The sequence below is a fragment of the Cajanus cajan genome, chromosome 4 (genome assembly GCF_000230855.2).
Source record: "Cajanus cajan strain Asha chromosome 4, NIPB_CcT2T_4, whole genome shotgun sequence".
Lineage (NCBI taxonomy): Eukaryota > Viridiplantae > Streptophyta > Magnoliopsida > Fabales > Fabaceae > Cajanus > Cajanus cajan.
In genome coordinates this window covers 1,720,413-1,735,908 of record NC_138520.1, presented here as the reverse complement: position 1 = coordinate 1,735,908, position 15,496 = coordinate 1,720,413, and the positions used below count along the sequence as shown (strand labels likewise).

The window sequence follows — 15,496 nt, the reverse complement described above, 5'->3', positions numbered from 1 at the left end:
CATGTATATATATAATTTTTTTACTTAAAAATAATTAAATTTTAAGTGATTTATTTTATTTAATATTATTATTTTAAAAATACTTATTATATTAAATGTGCTTAATTTTTTTAATAAAATATTAATAAGAATAGTTTGAAAATTAAAACTTAATTTCCATATAAAATCAGTAAAATCAAATGAATTTAATTAATTTCCTTGCGAATTTAGGTAGTTTTTCTTATATATGATTGAGGAAAAGTACTTTCTAATTTACATGTTGTTCTATCTAGTAATATAGTACTCCCTACTTATATATAAGTACAAAAAATCAATTTAACACAAATTAAAAAAATTAATTAAGTGCATTTAATTTTTATAATTTACATAAATGTACCCTATATTTTTTAAAATATTTTTAACTATATAATCTTATTTATTGTCTATTTTTAGATTAAGAATATTAAATGATATTAATTTAATTGATTTTTTTTAGCCAAAAAAATTAAATATATATATATTTTTTATAAAGGTTGAGAGGGAGTATTTCTTCCAAATCTAATTATAAATGATATAAGACCAAATATCAAGATAAAGAAAAAATTAATTACTATAAATATTTTTAATTAATTTTATCATAAATTTAAGTTTTATTCTAAACATATTATTCATTTTAACTGATTATTATATTTAATATTAGTTATAAATAAATGTAAAAAGAATAAAATTGGTGATAAATAAAAAGTAGAAAATAAATTTTATCTAAAATAACTTTTAAAACTCATTATTTTTATTTATAAATTTATAATTTTAAAAAAATTAATTTGTTATTTATAATCAAAATGAAAGATAGTATAAATCATAATTAAGGATTGCGTTTATATAGGCAATACGTTATAACTTTATTGCTTATAAATAATTTTATTCTGATTTGAATATGATTGTTTCTCGACATATTATTACCTTAATAAAAATGTCTTTAATTCTATCAATGATCCTTTTTGTTTAATTTGATTTTTACTTGAAATAAGATAGATAGTTCCATCGTTTAAACGAAATTATCTTAAACTTTATTTGTCTTCTAGAAACAAATAGGTAGCCGTCAATTCAACATTTCACTCCAACCTGATTCTCGTGTAGTTGACTCATCATTTTCATTGACACAGCAACACCCATTGAATATTATAAATTTTTGAAAATGTACATAACAAGTCATTTGTATTTGAAATTAATATTGATATGTAGTCGAAACTGCAAGTATTTACCCTCGTCAATCATACAAAATGAAGAAGGTGGTGACGATAATTATACCAAGTACACGCATCGATTAACATATAATTTTTTTAGTTTTATTATTGATTTCGAATTTGAGTATAAAATATGTAATTATTTAAATAAAAAATGGCCATGAGATGAATATAATATATTACGTAAAAATTGTCTTCATGAAGAAGACCTTATCTTGACCCTAGGATGTGCTTTAAATTATATAATGATGTCGGGTTTGATGAAGAAGAATATAGAGCAAAGTAAAATGAAATAGACATTAGTTGTCATCAATTGAATTGAATAAAATAAAGATTAAATGAACTGAATTTAAAGAAATGTATTTTATTGCATCCTACGTCTCTACTTTCTTTTCACCTGAATTGAAAGGTATGATGAGATGGACACAACTCTTTTTTTTTTTTTCCCCTTCTTTTATCATTCTATTTATCTCTTCAATAGTAGAATAAAAACTTATTTCATTATATTCAACTTCATCATAAAATATTCAATATATAAAAAATACAAATCATTTTAAATTTTGGTATTTTCATTATAACTTTTATTAATTAAAAAAATTGTTTCGTTCATATCTACCTAACACCAAATATGACCTAGTGATCAAAATTTAAAAATGTATTTATCTAACAAATAATTTATTATTTTTTTCACCAGTACGTACATCTATTTATGCATTTTTCATTAGTTTGAATTTTGATATTAATTTCCTAGACTTTAACTTTATCCTTTAAAAAATTATAATATCAAAAAAATTGTAATATATCAAGCTAGGAAGAAGATTTCATGAGCTTATTCTTGAAATAATGAAGTTAGAGTAAGGAAAGTTGATTCTTTGTTCCTTATTCTTAAGATCTTCTTCTTTTTCCCTTTCTTTGTATAGTTGGTGAGTACTTGTGAGAGTTCTTCCTCAAGCTATGTTGTGGAGCCAAGCTCAGATCTATGCAAAGCTTTTTCTTCCCTTTTTAACTCTTGGTTGGTTTTGTTTCTCCTAAGAGGTAAGGAAAGTTAAAACTCAAATCATTGTTATATTTTGAGTTACATGTGGTTGAATCATCGTCAAACTTGTGATTTATGGTTGAATTGGTTGAATTTAAGTAGATTGCATGTTCAGTTAGGGCTATGGATGTTCTTGAATGAGTTGGGTAAAAAAATTAATGATCTTAATATCCTTGATGGTTGGATGTGGTATTATATGAATTTTATGAGTTACATGTATGAATCTAGTAATGAAAATGAGTTATAGATGGTTTTTAAGAAGAAAATTTGTGAAGTGAAGGTGAGAAACAAAGGAAAAATCATGAATATGTAAAAAACTCTACACTCAACATTGTAGCTACAGTTGAGTGTTGCAGCTATGGAAAAAATAAGGTTTGACTAAGATCCAGCACTGTAGCGTAGTTGAGTGCTACAAGCATTAAGAAAAACTGGGTTGGTAGAAATCCAACGTTGAAGTTCCGAATTAAGTGTTGCAGAGGCGGGGGTAAATGACCTAATTTGATCTTGAGGTCTTCATGAAAGTTATAGCCTTGGATCTTAATTTTTGAATGGCTTTGAAATCACCTCAAAAGGAGGTTTATAACTCCAGTTATGACCTTTTTAGTAAATAAAGGTCATGCTATTAGTATTTAGGCAAATTATTGTCATTTTTTGTGATTTTTAGCATGATAAATGATGGAAATAAAGCCTGAGGTCTTCAAGAGAGTTATAGATAATATTTTTATCTTTCAAATGAGATAAAGATGAGTTTGATTGGATCAATGAAACTTCAATTATTTTGTGTTATGTAAAAATTATCGTTGTATGTTAATTGATTTTTACATGTTGAAAATGATATGTATTAATTTCTTTATAGCATATGGTAATATATGATATTCTAAGTTATTATATAATGAATTGTTGATATGGATGATGATGTATGAGGATGTTTAAAGTTGTTTACATTGTGATTGAAGTTGTTATGTTGAGATTACTATATATGTTGCAAGTTGTACTAGTTGTTGAAAGTTGTGCTTTAAGTAATTCAATTGTTAAGTTGTTTGAATGTTTTCAGTTGATTGTTAAGATGTTGCTTCCATTGATGTATCCTTAAAGTTGTAAAGCTACCTTGATGTTAAGTTGTTGTATCACTTTGATATTTTAAGTTGTCTTATAGTTGTAAGATAGATGCTGGCAATTTTTAAAGTTACAAGTTGTAAAGTTGTATGTTGTATAAAGTGGTAAAACTATGGACATGTGGTTGAGATATATAGATGCTAGAGCTAAATTAAGTTGTTTTGAAATTTTTTTACCTTTAGGATTTATGTGGTTTTTGAATAGAAATAGTGGAACCATATCTTAGTTCAATAACTAACTGAGAAAAGTATTAAGTTGGGAGTTAAAATCCCTAACCTAGTATCGGAGGATTGTGGTATTTGGAGGGTAATCGGTAAGTTAATTTCATAAGTGGCTTAGTTAGGCTAGCTTATGTTGTGGTAGGGCCATGCTCAAACTGTTCTACCTTGAAATAGTATCATACTTCCTCGTTTAAGTGGTAAAGTATGATAAATCAAACTATGTTGTCTATACATGTCTCTCTTATGAGGCCTAACGTTATCCTATACTTGAGCTGGCTAAGATAGATCTAACGTTGTGTTTCGGTAGGAACAAGTCACTTAAACTACATACTTCAGTTGTAGGAGATCTCCTTAGTTGAAATGTGTAATGACAGATGTTGTTGCTGTGTTGTTGTGATGATTAATTGTGTTGAGACTATTGTGATGTTGAATTGATGTTATGTAGTTGTAAATTGAGTTATTATGTTGATATGTGTTGTGTATTATGATGTCTTGTGTTGTTGGTATTGCAAATGAGATGGTGATGTAAAGTTGTAACTAACGTTGTTGATGTTGTGTATTAATTATGCATTGTCTCTTTTTTTTTATATTTTAGTTTATCTTTGCATGTTTTCATGTGATTTGGACTACGATGATCATGCGTTGTTTGGGGGCAGAGCATGGATAGGTGTGTAATGTTGTTGTTGAGGTGGGTATAAGGATGATGGCAGAGTTGGATATATTTTTGTACTGTAGCAATGTAGTGTTATGTGTAGAAATTGCTTGTTAGGAAGCTGTAGGTGTACAGTTTACCTTGTTGGATCACTATATATCATATATATTTTTGTATAATTGTTTCACATTTGAGTAACTATGCAATTAGTATGGGAATTATGACTGATCGTTACAAAAATAATTTTAATAATTAAGGAAATTATTTTTTGTTTTGTATAATATTGGGATATTGATAAATAGTTTTAAATTAATATAAAGTTTTATAAACATGGTTTATGTCGTAAAACAATCAATTCTATGTTGAAATTGTTAAGTATTATCTAATAAAATGTAAGTAAATAGTGTTCAAATGATTCAGTTTAAATCGAATCCTCATTAGGTTTATTATATTAATTATATTTTTCACTATAAAAATAAATATAAAATAATATAGTGTTACTTTGAATAAAGAATTTCGAAATTTTATTATTTTACTATCTTTGATTAATTGAATAAATTTTTTTATTTTCTATTATAACTTATAATAAACGAAATCACATGTAATTATTTAATTTAAAATAATTAAATTGTAATAATATTTTTTATTTTATTCAATCTTTAGATTTATAATATTCACATGTAACTTCTATTAAAAGTATTATTTAAAATTTTACCCAATATTGTTTTACACTTATTTATGATTTTTATGATAATTTAATGATTTTTTTAATGTTTTATAATAATGACATTGTTTAACTATAACATACATTTTTATGTTTTATCTTACATGTATATGTGTCTTATATAAATATTTTAAAAGTTTTTATATATATCATAAAATAACATAATATTATCCAATTATTCTTCCATTTTTGTTTTTTTTTTATGATTTGTGTGGTATTATAATGTCATTTTTTATTTTTCTAATAATACACATTATTTTCTTCTTATTTTCATATTTCTAAAAGCATTTAATACTACTATTATTTATATCCCGTATTGTCATCATATTACTCTAAAAAAATTTATTTTTAGATTAAAATTTTACGATAATTTCCTGATCCTGTTATATTATTAAATATTTATTTCAAAATTTAGTATTTTATTACATTATTTATTTATTTTATTTTTGGCTGTTGGATTTTAACAAATATAATATTACTTTATTATATTTTTAAAATACTTTTTTTTGGAAGCTTCATATAATTATTTTTATATTATATAATTTAATTATATTTTTTAAAATATGTTTGATAAATCTCCCATTTATTTATTTGTTATTTTCATAACCTCGCAGAGAATTAATATGAAAATGACTCAATAATAAGAAATTTCATGTAATTGATGTTTTTGAGTTTTCTATTAAAAAAGTACATTATTTCACTTTATTATTTGAGTTTGTCAATGTAGAAAATATGAATAAGAGAATAGAACAATATTTGAGCATAAGAAGAGTTAGTTTTTAGTTGTAGAGAACCAAAAGAAGGACGAGACAAAGCCCAAAAATACGTAACCTAGCGTAGTGTATTTGACGTTGTGGGCCGGGTCATCAATATCACTTTAATTTGTATTGGGCTCATGATATATATCTCTTTTTTAATAAGTACACCTTATTTTTTTAAAAAAAATAATTAAATTTCTAAAATAATCTTAATTTTTATAATTTTTAATTTTATATTCCCAATATTTAATTTAACACTTTTTTTACTCACCTCTTTCTTTTCTTTTTCAATTTTACACCTTTACCTTTCCATTACCTTCACCCATTTCGGTAAGTAGTTTTAATTCTTTCAATTTTATATTACTCTTTTTCCCTTTTTTATTTAATTTTCTTGTTATTATCTTCTGCCTCTTCACTTTTAGTTTTCACACGCATCTAGAACATAAAACTAATTTTTGATAACATTATAGGCGTGTGACTTTCTTGACAATGTCAAAAGTATCGAGCCAAATATGCATTTTTTTTTCTAAGCACTTCTCTCATTTACACGTCTAAAAAACACAATATCAAATAATTTTAGTGCTTTAGAAAGTACTTTTCAAAATAGTAAAATTAATATTATCGAAAGCATGCTTCGAAATTGAGTTTTAAACATATTTCCAAAAAGTACTTTCAAGAACATTAAATTTAGTTTTCCAGAAATTACTTTTCAAAATTATATAAAACAAAATATTTCTAGATTTCAGGAAGTACCATCTGGAAGTGTATTATTTTGCATAATTCCGAAAAGTTCTTTCCAGAACAGTAAATTTAGTGTTCTAGAAAGTACTTTTCGTAATTATGTAAAACAATATACGTCCGGAAAGTACTTTTTAGAACATTAACTTTACTATTTTAAAAATATTTTTCGAAAGTGTGTTATTTTACATATTTTTAAAAAATACTTTTTAGAAAACTAAATTTACTGTTCCAAAAAATATTTTTCAAAAAGTGTGTTACATACTTCCAAAAAAATATAATTTAGTTGAAATTTTTTTTACTAACTTTGAGTTGCCTCTTTTACCTATCATTACTCGTTAGATTCAGCATCCTTGACTATACAAGATTGCCTCTTTTTCCTATATATAATTAGATTCGATATTGTAACAATTTTACGTTAGCAAATTAACCTTTTTCCTTTTAAATTCAAATAAATCTATTTAATGTTGTAAAGTGTGACCTATTTTACTATAGCTTTATTTCCGTAATAGTCATTTTCTCTAGGTTTCTTAACATGTTTTTCCAATTACAAAACTAATCTATATCTAACTATCTATATGTAAACTAGCCGATAGATATAAACTTAAATTTTATACTAGACATTATATATAATAAGACTTTATGGTCCTATCGTATTTAATGAGAAATTAAATTGTTGATATTAATGTTATTTATTAAATGGTGTGAACCACTATAACGTACCTAATAACAAAGGGATTGAAGTAATACATAGTCCTAACTTCAAATTATGTTTGTAATATAGTTTTTATTGATAAAAGATACAAGATATTTAATTAGTACACGAAATAAAAAAATCATCTCAGTGATATATCGAATTAGTTTAAATGTGTAATGCATAATTGTAATAAATAAAACATTAAAATAATGAAACGTATTGGACCTATTATATTTAATAAAGACTTAATTTTTTTTTAGATTAATATTATATGTAATGTATTTTAATAATTCGTTAAATTATTATACTTACTGTAATTCAGTTACTACGCGACAAAAAGGTAAAACAACAATCAACTAATTTAAAGATTTTATGTGATATTCACTTGAACATACAAGTAGTGGTTATATATAGAGTATAAAAGACTTAAAAATATAAATTCCTTGAGGGGTTACGTACATACCCCGAACATATATGCAATATAAATCTATTATACAAAACTATACACTAAAAAACTTTATAGCCGATTAGTGCCTATGGACAACTAAAACTGCATAAGAGTAGTGTCACCACAAAGTTCAATCCTGTCATGTTCCCATATCAAATATAATCATTATAATTTTAATCATAAATAAAAGAAAGGGTAATTTTGTGAAAAGAATCAACATACAATAATAACATTATGCAATAACTTAGACAACTTAAACAATAACATTCATTCACCATGCAATTTCAACTTATCACCATGTATCACACATACCACTTGCTACACAATTCAACTAATCAACTTCAACTCAATCAACATGCTCAGCATAAATAACAATAAGCATCTAATGTATCGTTATGCATATATCAACGAAGAAAATCTCCTACAAAAAAGGTGAGCAGTTTAGGTGGCTAGAACCTACCAAATCACAACGTCTGACCTATCATTACCAGGCCAAGTATAAACAACGTTTGACCTTAAAGAGTGTCACGTTTACAAACTTAAATTTGATTTCTTAGGTTTCACCACTTAAACTAAGAAATCTAGTATTATTAAGGTAAAACAACTTGAAAATGAGTTTACCACGACATTAATTTGCAACCACTAAATCTTCTATGGGTTTAGTTTATCGACTACCGTCCAAACACTACGTCCTTCCAATACTTAGTTAGGGACTAAATAAGTCTTTAATCCTGTATTTTACTCAGTTAGTCCCTTTATACACGTATGTCTCAACCTTGTTCATATACGAATTTCACATAAAACTTATAGAAGCTGATTTAAAACAACTACCCATTTAGAAACCAACTTACTTACTAGAAGGTTCTTAATTGAACTCTCGTAGCATCACAACTTATATCCACATAAAAAAAATATTTTAATTTCTAAAACATCTTTTACTCTTCTATAGTTTTTAGGTATCTAAAAAAAACATGTATTTACACCATATGCCTAACAACTTAACAATTTATTTATTTATTATTAGTTTTTTAATAAAAAATATAAAATGACTTCTGTTGACCATATAAAACTAGTTACTTTAAAATGTATTTTGTGAATATTAATAATTAAATGTATTGGTATTATAACTATTAGTTAAATTTAAAATATTTGATAATATTTTGTTTTAATAAAAAAATAAGATAAAATTAACAAATAATTTATTATATATAAGTAACCTGTGAGACCCGTGGTTGCCCCACCTCTTTCTCCCTCTCAACTCTCTTTGTCCCAATTCTCACTCTCTTCTTCCTCTTTCTCTCTTGCTGATTTCTTCTCCTTTGTGATGGCTAAGGCGATTCTTAGGTGTTGATCAGGTTTAGGCGGAGCTAGCTGAACCGTGCGGAGTTTCTCTTCAAGCTTCTTCTTCTCCTTTCTCTTCCCGGAGCTCAGAATCGTCTCACCAAGGTAAGGGAAGCTAGGATTCATGCTGGCTGTACGAAATTGAGTTTAGAACTCATTGATGGTTTGATGATTTGATGATTGTTGGCTGTTTTTGAGGAAAATGGGTTTTCAGGATTTCCGGGGTTTTGATGTTGCATGTGTAAAAAGGCATGATTTTTGAGCTGTTGGTTGAAAACGTGACACTTTGCTGGGTTTGCATTTGTTTGGGATGTTGATTTTTGCAGGTTTTGGGTGAAATTTTCGAAGTAGTGAGGGTTACTGTTTGAAATTGTGCCGGGTGCAGTTCTTCGCGCCGGGCGTGATTTGAAATGGGGAATCCCTGGGTGAATCACGCCGGGTGTGGGGAGAACCATGCCGGGCGCACTATCAGACGTGAATCTTGTGTTTTTGTCACTGATATTGCGTCGGGCACAGAATAATTTGCGCCGGGCGCAAAAGACCTCGTTAGGTCTCTGGTTGAGATTTGCGCCGGGCGTGATTTTAATGCGCCGGGCGTGCGTTTTTCTTTCAGAATTTGACTTTATAGTCTGTATGAAAGTTGTAACCTTGGATGTTATCTTTCCAATGGCGTTAGAATCACCCAAAAAGGAGTTCTAGAACTCAAGATATGGCTGTTTTAGTGAAGAGGGGTCAAGCTGCCAGCATTGGTTGCAGCTGTTGCGGTTTTTATCATTTTTAACAAGGTAGATGAAGAAATTAAGACTTGGTGTCTTCATGAGAGTTGTAGGAAATCTTCTTATCTTTCATATAAGATAAGGATGAGTATGGTAGGAGTAGTATAACTCCTGATACGTTGTTTTATATGAGGGTTTTCATTTCACAGTTAGTGATTTGGTTAAGTTGAAAGTTGTTTTAGGTGCTTAGGTTGATTGGTGATTCTAGTCTGACGCCGGGCGTGACTTGGTCTCGCCGGGCGTAGAGACTTCTTGGGAGTCTCTGCCAGAGGTGGCATCGGGTGCAATTTATATTGCGCCGGGCGTGAGACCTTGGGAAGGTCTCTGCTTACCTTGCACCGAGCACGAGTTTGCACGCCGGGCTTATGAGACCTTGTGAGGTCTCTGCCTCCTATCATGCTGGGCACAATAGGAATTGTGCCAGGCGCGATGATCCCTGGTGCTCTCTAGTTGTGCCACGTCGGGCGTGACCATGAGTGCGCCGGGCGCGGATGAGATGATGATTTATGTGCTAAAATTTGCTGACAAATGTAGATATATGCTGAACAGAGATGAAATTGATGAATATGCCGTGTTGTTAGATGTTATTGCTGATTAAGGATGTTTAGGCTGTGTTGTGAGCTGTGTTTAGATGTTAAGCTGAGCTGTGCTGTATGCTGATTTAAGCTGTATTTGATGTATATTGTTGTGCTGTAATAGCTGTTTAGTCGTGTTGTAAGATGATATTGTTGTAAGCTGTGCTTTGCTGTATGCTGATATAAACTGTTGTAGGCCGTAAGGCTGAGCTGTTGTAGGAGATCTCCGAGCTGATATGCGTGACGACGCATTGTATGTTTTATTGCTATTTATGTTGTTATAGCCGCTAAGTCGGTGCTGTTATTGCTAAATGATGTGGTATTTTAAGCTGTTTTTGTTAAGCTGATTGATGTGCTGATAGCTGTAGCTGTTTACTATTCACATATTTATATATGTATGTTGTTTTTGTTCACTACTTACCCTTTATTGTTTCCATGTGGTTTGGACTGCGATAATCATACTATGTATGGGAGCAGGGCAGGGTTAGGTTGGTGTTTGCTGAGGAGAGTCTGCAGCTAACAAATGGAGTTTTTATTCTTTTGATATATTTAGCTACCTAGTTAACATTTGCTGGATGTATTTTGTACACTCTGATTCTAGACGGATTTGGACCTTATATATATATATATATATAAGGTCCAGTGTGCTGTGCTGTGTGTATTGACCAGGCGGGTCGTTACATAACCATACTTTATTTTTAATATAGTTATTAAAAGAAATTTCATGAGAATAATAATTAAAATGAATTATTTAATAAAAATGCAGTTAAATTTAGAATAATTCTTAATATCTTATTTTAATTAATTAATAAGGATACAAACTAATAATTATCTTATTTTTTTTAGGATTTTAGGACTATTTAATGAAAAGTTAAATGGCTTACATTATTTTTTATGCTGAGTGTTTTAAATTATATACTTTAAAATATTTTACAAATAATAATAAATAAAATTAATATTTTGATAAACATATAGATTAATTTAAAATAATTTATAATATTTTATTTTAATTAAAAATTCACGATAGAAATTAAAAAATACGTAGTCATATATCGAAATTTGAATTTTACGTTAATAGTTTATCTGATCAATCAAATTTAACGAACCTGTTTGATCATATTTAATAAAAAAAAGTCTTATATTAACATCATTTTAATAATGAAATATTAATTTATATAATTTTGATATTTAATTTATAACTTAATTTTTAAAAAATTATTTCCTTTAAAGTATATTTCAGGAATAATAATATTTTATTAGTATGTTTCTGTGCATTAAATAATAATTTAAAATATTAAGTGTAATAGTGAATATTACATTACTATTTATGCTCATTATTTATAAATTAGTTGCTTTAAAATATATTTCGCAAATAATAATATTTCATTTTATTTAAAGTTTATTTTGTGAATCATTTATTTTTTGAAACTTTTTATAGATGATGTGTTCAAATTTCAGCATGACATTATCATTCAAAACAGAAAACACTGATCATACAATAGCATCTAAACTGTAAAAGATGTTGAAAAAAGTACCAATAAATGATTTTTTTAACGTTTAAGGTTATGTATAAAATTAAAAAAATAATTAATATTTTAATTTTAAAGTATTTATTACTTATTTTTCTGTTATATCTTTTAAGTGATCAGAGAAGAAATATGTACGTTAAAAAAAGTAAATACATTATTCAATAAACACACATTAATTATCAATAATAAAAATTTTAAAAAAAGTAATAAATTATTAATTTTAAAAAAAATGACAATGAAAAAAAAGAAAAAAATGATTATGAATAAAAAAGAGAGTACAAAATATATTGTTAAATAATATTAAATGATTTGCTTTTAAAAAGAAAAAAAATGATATTATAATTACTTGAGCATAGTATAAGGAATGGTCTATTATAGAGTATCCATTACAACAACATATTTCAATTAACACGGATAGCCTTATCCCACTCACAATTACGGGCCCACCTAGCCAACCATACATATTAATGAACTATTTTTATTTAATGAACACTTAAATGACTGATATTAATGTTATTTATTATACAATTTTTAATAATTAAATATTAATTTTTATATATTTAATATTAATTAATAATATCAAATATTATAATTTATAATATTTATTTTAAATAATAATTAAGGATATAAATTAAGTTGTTGACTAAAACTTAAATTTTGCAATAATAGTTGATTTGACAATCAAATTTAACAAACTTAATCATATTCAATAAAAATAATTAAATTTCTAACATTAATGTTACCCTAAATATAAATATAAGTAATATTAACTAATTTATGCAAAAATTAAGAAAATTATTTAATATCATTTAACTTTATTTATCTCAATTAAAAATATTTTTCTTCTTATATTCTCTATTTTATACTCAAATTCCGTGTAATAAAAAATAAGTTTTAAAATAAGTATTATTTTAATTTTTTTAATATAATATTAATTTTAATTTTAATTTTTTAATCTATACTCGTAACATTTTTGGAAAGCTGTTGTCGTATTGTATTGTTTACAATAAAAAAAATGTTACTAATAAAGTTAATTTTGCAATCTATTTTATTTATTTATTATTATTTTTTTATAAAAAAACATAAATGACACTTATTATTGAACGTGAGAGCATTGTTCTTCATTAAAATCTGATATAAAAAAAAATAAAGTTATTAAAAAAAAAGTCAGGTTATTTTTAGAAATGATATCATTATTAAAAAAGATAAAATTAATTTTCAGTTTACTTATATTTTGGTGGACTATTCTACTTATTTTGAGTCTGAAATAGTAGTTATTATAGAACTTTGATAATTAACCGGATATTATACTTCTGACAGCGTCTATAAAAGGAGAAGCAGCGTTGATGGGTGTGGCATTCACTGATTAAGACTAAGTAGTTAGTTAAGAGGAAGAATGGCAGAGAAGAGTAAGAGCAAGATTCTGATCATTGGAGGCACTGGTCACTTTGGAAAACACGTCGTGGAGGCCACTGCCAAAGCTTCTCACCCGACCTTTGCTTTCGTTAGGGAATCCTCTCTTTCTAACCCTCACAAAACACCCCTCTTCGACAAATTCAGAAACCTCGGTGTTCATTTTCTTATCGTACGTTAACCCCAATCATTTATACATGCACGTGTCTTTCATTTTATCTATATATATATAATTGAACTGACCTTATTATAACATGCAGGGAGATATAAAAGATCACCAAAGTTTGGTCAATGCCATAAAGCAGGTCGATGTGGTCATTTCCACCCTAGGATACCTGCAGCTGGCTGATCAAGATAAGATCATTTACGCCATTAAAGAAGCAGGAAATGTTAAGGTATATAAGTATTTTTGAAATGTAGCACTTATATATATATATATATATATATACCAATTACCAAAGATATGTTACTGACACTCCCAATGACATTAATGGTAGAGAGATTGTAAGAAAAATTGTGTTAGAGAGCGATGTTAACATTTTTTTTTAATATAAATGAGAGAGATTTTGAGTTTGCACTAACAAACACTTAACACTATTCTGTTTCAGAGGTTCTTTCCATCTGAGTTTGGACTTGATGTGGACCGGACTCATGCAGTGGACCCTGTGAAGAGTTTATTTGCAACAAAGGTCAGAGTTCGCAGAATCATTGAGGCTGAAGGAATTCCTTACACTATTGTGTCAAACAATTACTTTGCTAGTTTCTTCCTACCCAAATTGTCACAGCTTCCTCCAATTGAAGCTGCTCCTAGAGACAAAATTACTATCCTAGGAGATGGAAACCCCAAAGGTATGCTATGACTCATTAGAATTCACAAATTTACTAGTCACCCTTGTACGTCTTATGAACTTTTGCTTCATTAACAGCTGTTTTTAACAAGGAAGAGGATATTGCCACTTACACAATCAAAGCTGTGGATGATCCAAGAACCCTGAACAAAATTCTCTACATTAGACCACCAGCTAATACCTTATCGTTTAACGAGCTAGTTACTCTCTGGGAGGGAAAGATCGGTAAAACTCTTGAAAGAATCTATGTCCCAGAAGAGCAAGTCCTGAAGCAAATTCAAGGTTAGCTAGGGTCAAGGGAATATGATCATTATTTTTGGTTATGTAGTGTTGCATTTAATAATGATAACTTATTTCCTTTTTTGTTTTTTTTTTTTCAGAGTCTTCACATCCCGTGAATGCATTGCTATCGCTTCATTACTCTTCCTATGTAAAGGGGGATCATACTAACTTTGAAATTGAGCCTTCATTCGGTGTGGAAGCTTCAGCTTTATATCCTGATGTCAAATACACCACTGTGGATGAGTTCCTTAATCAGTTTGTTTGAGATGCGAGCCTAGTCGATATGCTTTTTCCTTCCCGAAGCTTTGTTTTAATAAAGAGAATGTTTTTCCATTCGTCAATCTTTGTTTATATAAAGAGAATTATGTAATAGCACTCCCTTGCTGGCTGTTCCCCCTCAAAATTAGGGGTGGGCAAATAAAAATTATACTGAACTTAAAAGTAGTTCATATGAACTGAACTAAACTAAATATTAGTTCAGACGAACTGAATTGAACTATTCTTTTGTGTCATTGAACTATACTATAAAATCTTGAACTGAACTACAATTTAAACTATGCAATAAACTGTTATGATATTTTGAATTGAACAATTTTGACTCATTGATCTATCAAAATAAGACACATTTGCCAACTTTACTTTATTTTCCATTTTATTTAAATTTTTCAAAGGAAGAAAATATAAAATTAAGTCAAACAAACTCAATGAATTTTAAGCCTAAAAATAAGTAGTTCAACATAACTCAATTAATCCGTTAAGTTCGACAAAATAATTGATACAAAATTGATAAAATTGATAAAATTGAGAATGTTTTTCAATTCGTCAATCTTTGTTTATATAAAGAGAATTATGTAATAGCACTCACTTGCTGGCTGCGCCCCCTCAAAATAACCAAGTATGACGTAACCTATCCTATATATGCTATGATATTTTTATTACATGCTTGTTGATGTCATTAATTTAAATTTCATTTCCTTCTTACTTGTATCAAATTTTAGGTGAAACAATATATCTTAACAAAAAGGGAAATGACAGTATGTTAGAAGATAGTGTAGCCCAAATGACCAACAATTTCGGAGGAAGATAATTCAGTTTGACTTTTGGCAAACATTTTAT

General features: G+C 27.6%; 1 protein-coding gene across 1 annotated transcript; it reads left to right on the top strand.

Moving 5' to 3' along the window:
* The first annotated feature begins 12,171 nt into the window (after nt 1–12,171).
* LOC109795080 (phenylcoumaran benzylic ether reductase POP1-like) lies at nt 12,172–14,892 on the top strand. The gene is made up of 5 exons (XM_083073892.1): nt 12,172–13,422; nt 13,511–13,645; nt 13,859–14,099; nt 14,177–14,380; nt 14,479–14,892. Exons 1-5 carry the CDS (start codon nt 13,234–13,236, stop codon nt 14,643–14,645), a joined length of 936 nt encoding a protein of 311 aa, XP_082930018.1. The 5' UTR covers nt 12,172–13,233; the 3' UTR covers nt 14,646–14,892.
* The last annotated feature ends 604 nt before the right edge of the window (nt 14,893–15,496 follow it).

What these genes read in the sequence shown, in the direction of transcription:
- LOC109795080 (XM_083073892.1), top strand. Translation starts at nt 13,234, where the DNA reads ATGGCAGAGAAGAGTAAGAGCAAGATTCTGATCATTGGAGGCACTGGT. An exon ending in TCGGTGTTCATTTTCTTATC is followed by an intron (nt 13,423 to 13,510) that starts GTACGTTAACCC and finishes TATAACATGCAG; the next exon opens with GGAGATATAAAAGATCACCA. An exon ending in AAGAAGCAGGAAATGTTAAG is followed by an intron (nt 13,646 to 13,858) that starts GTATATAAGTAT and finishes ATTCTGTTTCAG; the next exon opens with AGGTTCTTTCCATCTGAGTT.